Source organism: Trichomycterus rosablanca, chromosome 10, assembly GCF_030014385.1.
Source record: "Trichomycterus rosablanca isolate fTriRos1 chromosome 10, fTriRos1.hap1, whole genome shotgun sequence".
In the NCBI taxonomy this organism is placed as follows: Eukaryota; Metazoa; Chordata; class Actinopteri; order Siluriformes; family Trichomycteridae; genus Trichomycterus; species Trichomycterus rosablanca.
Genome location: NC_085997.1, coordinates 26,640,945 through 26,655,912, shown reverse-complemented (window position 1 = coordinate 26,655,912; position 14,968 = coordinate 26,640,945). Strand labels below are relative to the sequence as shown.

The 14,968-nt window shown below is 36.9% G+C and overlaps 1 protein-coding gene across 1 annotated transcript; it reads right to left on the bottom strand.

Annotated features, from left to right (window-relative positions):
- Window positions 1–252: 252 nt before the first annotated feature.
- LOC134322082 (pleckstrin homology domain-containing family S member 1-like) lies at window positions 253–14,074 on the bottom strand. Its single transcript, XM_063003951.1, has 11 exons — window positions 13,991–14,074; window positions 10,631–10,747; window positions 10,403–10,518; window positions 8,956–9,090; window positions 8,656–8,728; window positions 8,312–8,413; window positions 8,099–8,196; window positions 3,007–3,099; window positions 2,798–2,887; window positions 406–538; window positions 253–327 (listed from the first exon to the last, which is right to left on the bottom strand). The coding sequence occupies exons 1-11, from the start codon at window positions 14,072–14,074 to the stop codon at window positions 253–255; spliced, it is 1,116 nt and encodes a 371-aa protein (XP_062860021.1).
- Between the last annotated feature and the right edge of the window lie 894 nt (window positions 14,075–14,968).

The window sequence follows — 14,968 nt, the reverse complement described above, 5'->3', positions numbered from 1 at the left end:
ATTGTAAATCTTCTAACTGTTCTGTAAAAGCATATGCTTGCTGAATAGATCCCAGGTTTAATGAAATTGTTGGAGCAGGGAAATTACCTATAACGTATTAAATATGTTGTCCTAAGTAGCACCATTAAAATTTCGCTAAATCACACCATGTTTCCCTTTACTTTAGATTTGGAATGCCTAATATTCTCCAAACAATATATGCTCTATATTTTTTAGATAGTGCATACTAAAGGACAGTGAGGTACTTCATGATCAGTCAGGATGAGGTAATTCTGGGCAAGTGTTTAATGGTCTGGACCCCGGCTGTCTCAAAATCGTCACTTTTACCTGCAAGAAGAAGAAAAAGATCAGTGCACGTCTGATTCGAAAAGTACAAAATCACTTCAGAGTGGCTGATGTTTTTACCTGGTCTTTACTGAGCCTTTTTAGATATGCCTGCAGCTCACCAAGACTGTCTGTGTACAGGTCATTAATGGCCATGATTTGGTCACCCTCATGGAACACACCAGACGGCAGGATATTTCTCAAGTCAGATATACTGAAGAGCAGGGAAAAGATTTATTAGCATTAAGAGTTTGTAACTAATTCTACACCACAGTCATGATTTAACAGGGTTTTTTTTTATACATTGTGCAAACTTAAAACACCCACAAAGTGCAGGCTGATTGAGATGAGGACTATAAAGGGGCTTTAGCTTCATTTTTTTGTGGGTTTGCCTTACATTATAGAGTGTTTTGAGTTTTAGCTAAGTTTGAGAAATACAGGCTGATGTTTGTTCAAATAGATACATTTAGCACCAGCAATGTGATTTGTAACAAAAAAAGATTTTATGACTTTGCTAATGGGAAAAGCGCAGGTAATAAGCTACTATATCTTTTGCACAATGTTGTTTTGTGTGGAAGGAGACTAAATAAAAAAATACATTGAAAAATGCATTTAAACAGCTCAGGTGGCGCACTTAAATGTTTCAGATCATCCCATTTTTAATTGGCTTTTAATATTAGTCAAAAATAACCTAATTAAACACAAAATGCATTTTCTCCTTTTTTTCTCTCTTTAAGCAAGCCCAACTGCCCGATTGCGTCATGCTTCCTCTACACCAATGCCGATCCCCGCTCTGATTGAGGAAAATTAAGCTAAACCACGCCCCCTCCGACATGTGGGCAGCACCCGTATGCATTTTGTCACCTACACTTTGACGAGTACAATGCAGATCAGCACTGTGTGTACGGAGAGACACGAGACACACCCTTGACGGCACCCTTTCCTCACCCTTGCTCTCACTACGTCAATCAGTTAACCAAATTTAATTGACAGTTGGGTTCAATTTTACTAGCCACACCCAGGCAGGATTACTGCCAGACCTGTTAAATCTAAACATCACTTAATTAGAACCTGTCTGGCAATGTAAATCAGGCTAGTTCTCAAAAAAAAAAAAAAAAAGCATGGCGCATTCTAAAAAGATTTAAATACACACACACAGCAAAGACATTGAAATCTACTAGTCAGAAAAGGTTATAAAACCATTGCTATGGCTCTTGGACTCCAGCAAACCACAGTACTGGCTATTAATCGCAAATTAGGAAAACTTGAAACAGTGGTGAACCTTCCCAAGAGTGGCCACAGGAGGTCACAAAAGAACCCAGACAAACATCTAAAGAACTGCAGGCCTCACTTGTCTCAGTTAAGGTCCTTATACATGATTCCACAGTAAGAAAGACACCCTATAAAAATGACATCCATGGTAATGTTGCAAAGCACAAATCACTGCTGACTAGAAAGAACACAAATGCTCATCATCTAACTTTTGCCATAAAACATCTAGATGACTCCCAAAACTTTTGGGTCAAAGGTGAAACCTTTTTGAAAATATAGGTCCAGTTACATCTGGTGTAAAGCTAACACCACATCCTACCATAAGAACATCACACAAATAGTCAAACTTGGTGGTGGTAGTGTGATGCTCCGGAGCTGCTTTGCATTTGCGGGACCTGGAAAAAAATCACGGTTTTGGAGTGGCTGAATCAATCTTAGTGACTTGAATCCAATTGAAATGCTGTGACAAGACCATAAATGGACAGTTCATGCCTAAAAACCTTCAATGTCGCCAAATTAGAAGCTGAATTCTGCTAAGAGGAACGGGTCAGAATCTTTCCACAGTGTTTTAAAAGACTAATCGCAAGTTACATTTACATTTTCGGCATTTAGCAGACGCTCTTATCCAGAGCGACTTACAGACGTGCTTCCATAGTAAACATTACCTTACTCTAGTTCAAATAGACAACAGTTCAAGTTATCACTAACATTTGATTACAGTTGTTACTGTACCACCAGTAATTCAATTTAGGTGGGCGATTAATTTATCCATTATAGGTTTTGAATAAATATTTATCTTCAATAAATGAAATGAACATTTAAGCTGTATTTTGTGTTTACTTGTGTTGTAACATTAAAATGAGCAAAAATAGAAGACATTGGGTGAGAGGCAAATACTTTTTCACAGTACTGTAAAACCAATTGTATAAACAATCAACCAATAGAAAACTTTTTTAAAATACTACTCGATTGTTGTTAGATGTTGTTGTGCACCAAAACATGCTGGGATTCAACATTTAGCACATACAACAATTCAACCATTAGCGCATACTAGACCTTTATGCAGTGTTGGCAAGGTATGCAAGGTATTATGAAAGGTATTTACAGTATAACAACCACACACCCGCTGTACTTAACATGTTAGACTGCACATGTGAGTCATTAGTATAAAATTATAAAGTTAACAGCAAACTGTATGTACCATGGTCTTCCCACTTTCTCTGAGAAGATCACATTGTGTTTCAGGTCCTGTCGAGTCATACAGATCTCCTTCTGCTCTGGGATTGTTTCACTGTGAAAAACATAATTTTATTAAAATGTGGGTGTATGGTCATTTTAAAACTTGGTTCTAAATTTGTATACATTGCCTTGTACAAGTCCTTTAGCCCTAAAATAAAGTTCTCAACTCACGTTTTCAGGGGAACTTGCTGTGGCCGATCAGTAGAACCACTATTGTCTTTACAGTTTAGCAATGAGTCATCAATATCTTTATCTTTCTCCAATCTGCAAGCAAAAATACACTGATAAGCCATAACATTAAAACCACCTCACTGTCCATTTTATCAGCTCCACTTACCATATAGAAGCACTTTGTAGTTCTACAATTACTGACTGTAACCCATCTGTTTCTCTACATACTTTTTTAGCCTGCTTTCACCCTGTTCTTCAGTGGTCAGGACCCCCACAGGACCATCACAGAGCAGGTATTATTTGGGTGGTGGATCATTCTCAGCACTGCAGTGACACTGACATGGTGGGGGTGTGTTAGTGTGTGTTGTGCTGGTATGAGTGGATCAGACACAGCAGCGCTGCTGGAGTTTTTAAATACCATGTCCACTCACTGTCCACTCTATTAGACACTCCTACCTAGTTCGTAAGGTAAGTGGAGCTGATAAAATAGACAGTGAGTGTAGAAACATGGAGGTGGTTTTAATGTTATGGTTGATTGCTGTATATGTTTTTGTCATTTCAACCTAGGCTGGTATTTGTACCTTTGTGAGGTGTGGGCTGTGTGTTTTATTTGCTTAATAGAATTCTCATAAAAATTCCATGCTGTTTACGTAATTTAAACATTACGCAAAAATGTTGCCTCGCACATTTTAAAAATATTTTCATATTTTCAATCTTTATGAGTAAACATCAGACAATAAGGTATGCTAGTTATCTAGTCTGAAGATCTTTTGATCTTTTGAGAGGTTTGAGAGTGACGCCTCAGTGCAACGTTTCTTTTGTTTATACTTGTAAGACGAGTTAAGCAAGCTAAGTGAATGTCAATCTGTGTAAACCTACTCACACTGCTGACTTACTGCAAGCAGCATTGTCACACAACCAGATTCCAGAACAAACTAGTGCATTATGTATTCTCAAAAATATTCTCTTCATTGTTTGTGTCAATAATTTTGTGACATCACTTTCTTAATGCAAATGCATTCTTAATCCATAAGAATTACATTGTGAAATAACAGGTGGTGCAAGTAGCTGACTATATATAAAAGTAATGAAAAGCAATAAAGTAATGAAACATTTCTTATACAGTGGTATCTTGAAACTCAACGTTATTTGGTTCTGGGACTGGTGTTGAGTTTAAAAGGCATTACATTTCAAGGCATTTTTTCCCATAAGGATGTACAGGGGTTGGACAAAATAACTGAAACACCTGGTTTTAGACCACAATAATTTATTAGTATGGTGTAGGTCCTCCTTTTGCGGCCAATACAGCGTCAATTCGTCTTGGAAATGACATATACAAGTCCTGCATAGTGGTCAGAGGGATTTTAAGCCATTCTTCTTGCAGGATAGTGGCCAGGTCACTACGTGATGCTGGTGGAGGAAAACGTTTCCTGACTCGCTTCTCCAAAACACCCCAAAGTAGCTCAATAATATTTAGATCTGGTGACTGTGCCGGCCATGGGAGATGTTCAACTTCACTTTCATGTTCATCAAACCAATCTTTCACCAGTCTTGCTGTGTGTATTGGTGCATTGTCATCCTGATACACGGCACCGCCATTGGATGCACATGGTCCTCCAGAATGGTTCGGTAGTCCTTGGCAGTGACGCGCCCATCTAGCACAAGTATTGGGCCAAGGGAATGCCATGATATGGCAGCCCAAACCATCACTGATCCACCCCCATGCTTCACTCTGGGCATGCAACAGTCTGGGTGGTACGCTTCTTTGGGGCTTCTCCACACCGTAACTCTCCCGGATGTGGGGAAAACAGTAAAGGTGGACTCATCAGAGAACAATACATGTTTCACATTGTCCACAGCCCAAGATTTGCGCTCCTTGCACCATTGAAACCGACGTTTGGCATTGGCACGAGTGACCAAAGGTTTGGCTATAGCAGCCCGGCCGTGTATATTGACCCTGTGGAGCTCCCGACGGACAGTTCTGGTGGAAACAGGAGAGTTGAGGTGCACATTTAATTCTGCCGTGATTTGGGCAGCCGTGGTTTTATGTTTTTTGGATACAATCCGGGTTAGCACCCGAACATCCCTTTCAGACAGCTTCCTCTTGCGTCCACAGTTAATCCTGTTGGATGTGGTTTGTCCTTCTTGGTGGTATGCTGACATTACCCTGGATACCGTGGCTCTTGATACATCACAAAGACTTGCTGTCTTGGTCACAGATGCGCCAGCAAGACGTGCACCAACAATTTGTCCTCTTTTGAACTCTGGTATGTCACCCATAATGTTGTGTGCATTGCAATATTTTGAGCAAAACTGTGCTCTGACCCTGCTAATTGAACCTTCACACTCTGCTCTTACTGGTGCAATGTGCAATTAATGAAGATTGGCCACCAGACTGGTCCAATTTAGCCATGAAACCTCCCACACTAAAATGACAGGTGTTTCAGTTATTTTGTCCAACCCCTGTATGTGTTAATGTGTTCCATCTAATATATTGGGCTTATGTAAAATAATGGGGTTATTTTTGACACTTATACACTGAAAATAACACAAATATAACATAAAAACACTGGAATAAAAAGCTGATTCTTACAATGTTTAGAACCCGGAGCTGTAACACAAGTGTAAAAACTTTGATGATGTTTTGCCGCACCGCTCAAGCCGAGCGCTGAACAAATCGACTGTTCATTGTTAATTTGAAATTAAATAAATACATTTTTAAAAAACAAACTAAACACGTTGAGGTTAAGGAAAACGTTGAGTTTAAGGGTACAAATTTCTCGTTGAAGGGCGTTGAGTTTCAAAGATTTTGAGTTAAGGGGACGTTGAGTTACAAGGTACCTCTGTACCCATTAAATGATTGGCATATTTTATGTCTGAAACCATTACAATCATGACACGTGAAATAGGTCCAGCTTTCTACCTCTGCTTTTCCACTTTTTGTCTGTAAGTTTTGATCTCTTTTACTGACACACACTTGTGTAGTTGTGTCACCTGGTATTTACTAGGTGATTATCTGGTTTAAAAGGGAAAAATACCATTTAAAAAGCTAGCAATATATTTTATGATTTCAACCGTTCAAAGAAATATTATATACATTTTTTTTGTAATAAAAGAAAATGAGGGTGAAATTATAATAAAAGTTATAATTTTACCTGTAAAAGTACATCAATATACTTATCACATACATGCCTAACTGTAGAGCAAAATAAACTTACTTTGTTTGATGGCTCCTGACGACTTTATCCTCAAATTCTTTTACCAAATCGGTCCTGCAAATGTACAACAAATTATATTTGCATATGCTCAGTTCAACTAGTTTTAAATATATCAGAAATTACAGTTCCATAATTATTATACAAACCAAATTTCCAAAAAATGTGGGACATTTTGTAAAATGCAATAAAAAGAAGAATCTGTGATTTGTTAATTCTCTTGAATTGCTATATCTAACAAACGTTGAACATGTTAAATAACATGACTACCAGATGCATAGCTGGCCATGCATAGGTCAACAGTTTAATTGTATTTATTATTGTAATAATAATATGAATAATATCATCGCTTGGGTGGTGCAGCTGTGTACTATGCTAGCTGACAACTACTAATATCTGTGTTTGAATCTCAACAGTTCTATTGGCACAGACATAATTGGCTATGTCTGAGTGAGGAGGGGGGGCAGGTGTGGGTGTTATGCCCAAAGTCCTTGATGGATTGGTGCCTTGTCAAAGGTATTCCTGACTTGAGTCCAGTAATTCAAAAAGCTTTCACTGCTCAACTTTACTGTATTTTGTAAATAGAAACTATTCAAAGTCAGCAAAGTAATAAAAATACTGATGTTAACTATCTTACTAAAATGACAAAGTTCTATAAACTTTTACAAGAAAAAAAGACATTTTAAAATAAAGCATGTTGACTCAAGGTGGTAAAAGAATGGTTTTATAAAAACAAACATTCCAAATATGAAGCCTGGAACACTTACAACCAGTTGGGACAGAGGCATGTTTACCACTGTGTTACATCACCTTCCTATTTATTACACTTTTTAATTGTTTTGAAACTGAGGATACTGATGCAGTTGCAGTTTTACTAGTAACATTTTTGCCCGTTCTTGGAGGTCTTTGAATTTCTTGCTTGATGCAAGACTTCAGCTACTCATATTACCAGTTTATATTCACAGATTACAATCAAGTTTGTTTGTTTGTTTATTTGGATTTTTAAAGTCATGTTTTACACTTTTTGGTTACATTCATTTACTCGTTAGACCAGATTCATCAATTCACAAGTTTTATCATGGACAATTTTGTATCTCCAATTCACCTCACTTGCATGTTTTTGGACTGTGGGAAGAAACCAGAGCTCCCGAAGTAAACCCACGGGGACACGGGGTAAACATGCAAACTCCTCACAGAAAGGACCAGGACCGCCCCACCTGGGGATCGAACCCAGGACCTTCTTGCTGTGAGGCAACAGTGCTACCCACTTAGTTACCGGCCGCCACAATCAAGTTTGTCAGCCAAAACCATAAAAAAATCATTTATTTTAAATGTGTCAGTTAAATGAAGGTTTGGAACACTTTACAGACAGCATATTTCAGTTTTTATTACCTTTTTTCAAAATGTCCCAACTTTTTTTTAGAAATGAGGTTTGTACGTAACACCATGAACTCTATGAAGTATCAGAAGATTTTAAAGGAAATCTAGTTGTCTCTGCCAAGAAGCTGAGAAAAACTGGGAAAAAGACAAAACATACATCCAAATCGATGCAAAAATAGTTTGATCAAAGAATCAAGAATCCATAATAACCCTTCTAGTTTTTTTACTTTATTGGTGACCTCAGTTAGACAGTCAACAGATTGTAGAACTACAAAGTGCTTCTATATGGTAAGTGGAGCTGGTAAAATGGACAGTGAGTGTAGAAACAAGGAGGTGGTTTTAATGTTATGGCCGATCAGTGTATGTGTAGTGTGAAAATGAGATACCTAACCCCAAAGGGCATTTTTCTTACTTTTTGTTACAGCCTTTTCAGTGGAGACAATAATTGGATATTATTTGTTGTATTGTTTCATTATTAAGGTACTAGGGGAACTTACACTCTTCTCATGTCCATGTAGCAGCTCTTATCACTCTCCATTTCATCTTCTTCATCTGAGTTTATTTCTTCATCCTCGTCCTCCTCACCGTCAACATCCTATGTTGGGGAAGGAATTTTTTAGTGATTTAGCAATTTAATTACAAATATAAAATATAAATGTTATACAAATATCTGGTTGTGCGCATGTGTGTTTAGATGAAACAAAACCTACTTGTGTTACTGCCAAACTGTACTTCCTTGGATAATCATACAAATTGCTGCCTGGGGCAGAGTGTCTTTCAAAAACAGGTAATGGTTTCTGAGCAGCTTCTTCCTATAAAAGCAAAATGTCCATCAGAAAAGGCAGTAACAACAAGCAGGCAGGCATCAATGACTTCTGCTGAGTTGACTCACTTGGTAATTGTATTCAGCAAAATCAGGATGATCATGGACTAGCCTTAAAGGCTCTGATATTGATCTACATCTGTCTTCCTGCAAAAGTAGTAAATGTTAAAATGCTAAATGTATTGTAATTGTATGTATCTCTTGATATTTTGATGTGTAAACTAAATGTACCTCAGTGTGGGACATTTTTTGGCACGTGTTTACAGCAGCAAACAGTGTATCGAACCAGCAATCCATCTCATCACTGTAAAGACAGAATCATTCATCAAAGTTAAAGTGTTTTCAAATAAACAGTCCTGAACAGTCTCTACAGAATTAAAACAATAGGTTAAATATCTAAAGAACTCAACTAACAGATCCACATAACAACCATTCTTTAAAACGGTTTACATTTTCAGAATTCCAAATGCCCACAGAACTGACAGCTAAAGTAATCTTATCTTTGGCTCAGTTCCCATTAATCAGACTAACCTGCTTTCTCCAATGAGGAAATATTCTCTTCCACGTACTTTCATGAACAGAACACAGGAGGCAGCGCACTTAAAGTTCCTTTGGATCCAGGGCCAAACATTGTGTGAGTCTGGCTGCAGGAAAAGCTGTGAGATCCTACAATAAAACAATATACACACAAAAGATCAGATACCATTACAGAAAAACTAAGATATATATTTCCATTAATGTTCTCTAACAGTGTAGCTTTGATCAGAGGTTCATAATAAATGCTCATTTAATTATGTTATTTATCAATAACGTACTGACCAGATGCATAGCTGGTCATGCATAGGTCAGCAGTTAAATTGTTCCTCTTTTTTGTTTTAATGCATTTTCACCCCATTTTCCTCTTGATTTAGCACACTAAATGTTTTGTCTTCCGCTGCTGAGAGATACCAGATTGCATCCAAGGAGAGCACGTTGCCGTCTCTTCCGCCAATGAGGGTCCTCACACAGCGTATGAAGACCCACCCACCCACCCACCCACCCACACATAGTCCGGCCCCCACCCTGCAGATACAGTGGCCAATTAGTATCTGCTGCAGGCACTGCCAATTATGCCTGCTAGATGGCGCCCAGCCGTCTGGTGGCAACACAGAGTTTCAAACTGAGGAGTTAAGAAACTCGGTGCTGGTGTGCAAAGGGAATATCCCGCTGCGCCACCTGGGCGCCTAATTGTTCTTATTAATGTAATAATAATTAATATTAATAAGGATAATATCATCCATCTCTTGGGTGGTGCAACTGTGTACTATTCTAGCTGACAACTACTTAGATCTGGGTTTGAATCTTAACAGTTCTATTGGCACAGACTTGATTGGCTATGTCTGAGTGAGAATGGGGGCGGGAGGCAGGAGTGGGTGTTATGCCTGAAGCCATTGATGGATTGGCACCCTGTCAAGGGTATTACTGACTTGCGTCCAATGATTACCAGTGGAACCTTACTCACCACAACCCTGACCTGAGAGTGGTTGATGAAAATAAAATGAATAAAATAAATAAATAAATACAAATTATGAAAATAATAATAATTTTTATTATTACATTTTATGTATATTTTAATTCCTACATTTTATTTATTGGAAAAAAAGAAAAGTAAAGAGAGAGAGAAACAAAGACAGCAAGAAAAAAAATCGCAAAAATAGAATTAAATCCTGGCTTGTTTTACAAAACAATTGGGCAGTGCTGGCTTTGTGCTTTAGATACTAGACTGTTTTTGAAATGCTGATACGTTTAGGCCCTTAAGCAAATACTTTATTCTCAATTGTAAGTTACTTCGGATAAAAGCATTTGACAAATGTCTTTATGTAAATGCTGTAAAGCTCATGCAGAAATAAGACAACATCAGCTTAGTTGGATTAGTTTTTACCCCATCATCCATTCATGCCACTTTACTATGTTAAATAAACAGTGATTGGTTACTTACTGATACATGTTGATTTGTCCTATAGGCTTTTCTCTATTTTCATCCCTGTAGAATTTCAGTTCATAAATGTTTTCAGGGGTCCTAGTGAGCACAAAGAACCGTCGCTTCCATGATTTCTGGATGATAAATCATAACAAAAACAAGGTATTTAACAGAGAAGTTGTCACCAAAAAGCTGTTTTAAATTATTGTCTATTCATGTTTGGGCTTAAATCTCTCTGAGCCATACCAGGTTTCGAAAAACCAGAGATGGAGGAGGGGACTTGAGCATGTAGCCAGAGTGCAGTTCTTCCATGTTTGCTGGTGCTGGATGTGGAAAAAATAGATAATTTATTATATGATAAAGCTACTGTATAATCACACCAGTGTTGTTATAGATTTTTATATTATTTCTTTTGTTTTGGTCATTTTTGCTTTAAGTTTAGTTTAAAATCCAGTTTGGTTTTAATCTTTTAATTTAGTTTCAATTTAATGAAATTTACCATTAGGTACAAATTTACTCACTGGTCACATCAATTGGTTTACTTCTATTACAGATGCACATTGTGGCTATACAACTGACTATGATCCTGCAGCTCTGTACATTTAAGTCAATCTGAAGTCAGCAGTCAGTAAAAGGTTTACAAAGTTATAAAAGACAGTAGTAGAAACAATTTTCTTTAATTGCTTTTATTAAGAATAATTTTAAGAATCTGCAATCTGTAGTGTTTGAAAAAAAAACCCAAAACACTACAAAAGAATTTGGAGGCTCTTCACAACACTTGAGCTCTCCACAGTGGTAGACTGTCATATTAAACCACTGCTCCACCAAAACACAAATCTTAGTATTCACAAACTTAACATTTAATATGCATGGTATACTGTTGGATCCTCTATCTTCTTAAAGCTAGGGAATTTCCCTTCCCACTATTTGGCATTCCCTACACATGTTGCTTACTACTCGTCATGTTTCCTCAGGTTTATTTCACAAAGAATTCCTAATTTAATAACTGCACAGTATTTTACTTAATAATTCTCACAGACTATTCTATAATGTGTGCAGTTGTGTTTTATAAATTACACATAAAACAGTACTTTAATATAATACCAATAAAATCCAAACCACATTTCCAGAAAAATTGGCATTGACATTTTGTAAAAAGCATTAAAATAAGAATCTGTGATTTTTAAGTTTTCTTGAAGCTTTATTTACCTGGCAAATGTACAAAGAAATAATTTTCAATGCTATAATTGACCAATTGGATTGTACAGTATTGTAAAAATTAGACAATGTAGAATTTAATGCCTGTAACCCACTCAAAAACAGTTTGCAAAGAGCTGTGTTTATCACTGTGTTACTTCACTATTCTTATTAATTACGTTTTATTGTTGAGAACCAATGAAAACTAAATTTTGCAGATTTGCAAGTGGAATTTGTTCCCATTTTTGCTTGATACAAGACTTCAACTGCTCAACAGTTCTGCTTCATTGAATATCATGACGTGGGGAAACAGACATTAACTTAAGCCGCTGTCTTTTCAACAAAGAGAAGACATCTGGACTGCAGGCAGGTTGGTCACTTTGTGTCTATGAAGCAACATTGTTGTAGCACATGCAGACTGTGGACTGGCATTTTCTTGCTGAAATACACATGGGCGTCACGGAAAAAGACGTCTTGACGGCAGCATGTGTCTCTCTAAAATCTTAACATACGTCTAGGTTTCAAACTTGATGTCGGTTTTCCTACAAGCTGAAACATGGGCTCATCTGACCACAGCACTGATTTACATTGTCTTTTGGTCCATCTGAGATGGGTTTTAAACCCACCATTTTTGAAATGGTATAACTGCAATATTCTATAAAATTTTCACTCCCAAATTTAAAATTAGTTTATTGTTTTTTTGTTTCTACAATAAAATGTATAAATCATAGATTCTTAGTTGCAACATTATGCAATCAGTTCCAGCTTTAATGGAAAAGGAGATTGTTGTTTTTTAAACCAGCAGTGGGTAAACACTTATGCCCCTGGTGTCATGTACAACTATCTATCCAATTTTTTTCCAATATTGAAATATGTAATTGTGAGGCATTTGCAAACATACTTTTAGTATTCGAGCTGCGCTTGCTGAACATTCTGAATCTGAAAAAGAATAAACAAGTGTTTCTTTTGAGTTTTGTAGTAAGATATTTGTCACTCACTAAACATTATTTATTTTACGTATCATAAATACTAAGACAATAAATTTTTAAATATGAAAATACATTGAATTGTTAACACTATTATGGTAGAACATGTTTGAGCTGTTTTTCAGTTGTGTTAAATCTTTCAAAGTAATTCAAAATAGAAAAGTCAGAGCTCTTACATTTAAAAATATTTTTACTTGAATTATTTGTGTAAGAAAATTAAAGAAGGTGTGACTATTAATCTATAACTTGCATAGAGAGAATGCTTTCAAACTCAAGTCTCAAGAATCAGTGTAGTGCCATAAATAAAATGGTCAATGATTAACTGGTTTTAACCCTGCTTGATGCAGACACAGTAGAACCTTTGGTCAAGTTTTATATCTTTTTCTAATAAACAAATCCCATATACATAGTATGACAAAACAGCTGTTATATTTTAAGTCAACAGCATGCTACTAGGTAATTTATTGACATTGATGGTAGGTAATGGGTTATTTAACTGATTTACAATGGTTAAAATGTATTTACAATGTATGTTATTGAAGGCCTTGCTCAGTGGCCTAGCAGTGGCAACTTGGTGTTGGTAGGGCCTGAGCCAGAAACCTTTTGATCACTAGTTCAGTACCCTAACCACTAAGCTACCACTACCATTATTGATTAAAGGATTAATTGGTGGATTCTTTGCTACCTAGTTTTAACACTGCCTGATATAATGCATGTGCAAACCAAACTACAGAAAACAAATAACAAAAAAGAAGTTATATATAAACTGTTTTTACAGGTATTTAATTGAAAACAGCATGACAAAGAGATATTTAATGTTCTGCCTTATTAAATGTATTGACTTTATGCTAACATATATGCTAATTCCAAATTTGATGCTGGCAAAACATCAAGTTAGGACACAGACAATGTAAGACTCAAAACTTTACACAATGTTACACAAAAGTGGTACGGAGGTACCAAGTGATTCCCTCTATACATTTTTGGGGTTCTTTTTTGTATTAATTCATTTGTTCCTTGTTGCACCTTTAAAAATAATAAATAATAATTTACTAAAGGGGGGTGGCACGGTGACTCAGTGGGTAGCACTGTCGCCTCACAGCAAGAAGGTCCTGGGTTTGATCCCCAGACGGGGCGGTCCGGGTCCATCCTGTGCGGAGTTTGCATGTTCTTCCTGTGTCTGCGTGGGTTTCCTCCGGGAGCTCCGGTTTTCTCCCACAGTCCAAAGACATGCAGTCAGGTTAACTGGAGACACTGAATTTTCCCTATAGGTGAATGGGTGTGTGTATGTGTGTCTGCCCTGCAATGGACTGGCGCCCTGTCCAGGGTGTTACTGTGCCCCGCGACCCTAATTGGATAAGCGGTTAAGAAAGTGAGTGAGTAAGAATTTACTGAAGGACTACAAATGGATCTGTCACACTACCTGCTGTTCCTGACGATACCGCTCTCTCGCTGGTACCCGCCGGCTATAATGATGTGGAAGACTGCATTTCCCAGGAGTATGCATCACCAGTGTACAAATCAACCCCATGAAACTAATTTATGAATGCCTATTTAAGCGTGATTGCAATAGGTATACTTTGCGAAGTATTGCCAGTATTTACTCTGCATACTGGGCGGTTTTGCATGTGTCAAGATTTTTCTGTGTATGACCTTTTTGCCCGGTATTGTGACTATGACTTCTGTGTTTTCCCTTGGATTGTGTTTTTGCCTAGCTGATTTATGTGCTGACCTACTGCTTGGATTTGACTACTCTTGGGATTACTCCTTGTACTTTGAACTGTTTATTAATACGTCTTTTACTATCTGCGAGTAGTTTAAGGAGTAGGTACATGATTATTCAACTATTACATAAAAATATTTTACACAAAACCTTGAAAGGTTCTTTGTGGTGCAACACTATAAAAATCATTTTCTGTCATCTATATTTTAGGAGTAGGTACATGACTATTTCTAAATCTGTGTTACTGTACTATCCATCTAATGTTCTTTAGGAGAGTTTTTGCAAAACATTTATGACATTAAAGTCCCTAAATCTTTTTATGCCCAACAGGACACTCTATTTGGCCTTAAATAAAGCAGTACAATATAATTCTTCATAAATAAAATAGTTTACCATTAATCATATTTGCTATCACAAGTAAAATAATATTTGTTCTAGTTTAACTAAAACTGTGTATTTATTATAATATTGCACATCTTACCTGAAGCAGAAATTGGTTTAGATCTTCTGCACCACTCAAAGCAGATTCACCACATTTGCAACACTGAACGCAATCCAACTCCTTTTGTCATATTGCATGTGACATCATTAATGGGCCGGGCAATTTAAAACCAGTTTTCATATCTACTGTAGATCTGCTGGAACTTTTTTTTATTTTTTCGTAATCGGCTTTACACT

Bases quoted from the DNA above. Each gene is read 5' to 3' on its own strand.
- LOC134322082 (XM_063003951.1), bottom strand. From the start codon at position 14,074: ATGCATACTCCTGGGAAATGCAGTCTTCCACATCATTATAGCCGGCGG. The intron at 10,748-13,990 runs GTAGTGTGACAG...ATTATACAGTAG, and splicing joins GGTATCGTCAGGAACAGCAG to CTTTATCATATAATAAATTA. The intron at 8,197-8,311 runs GTAGGTTTTGTT...TCCCCAACATAG, and splicing joins ACAGTTTGGCAGTAACACAA to GATGTTGACGGTGAGGAGGA.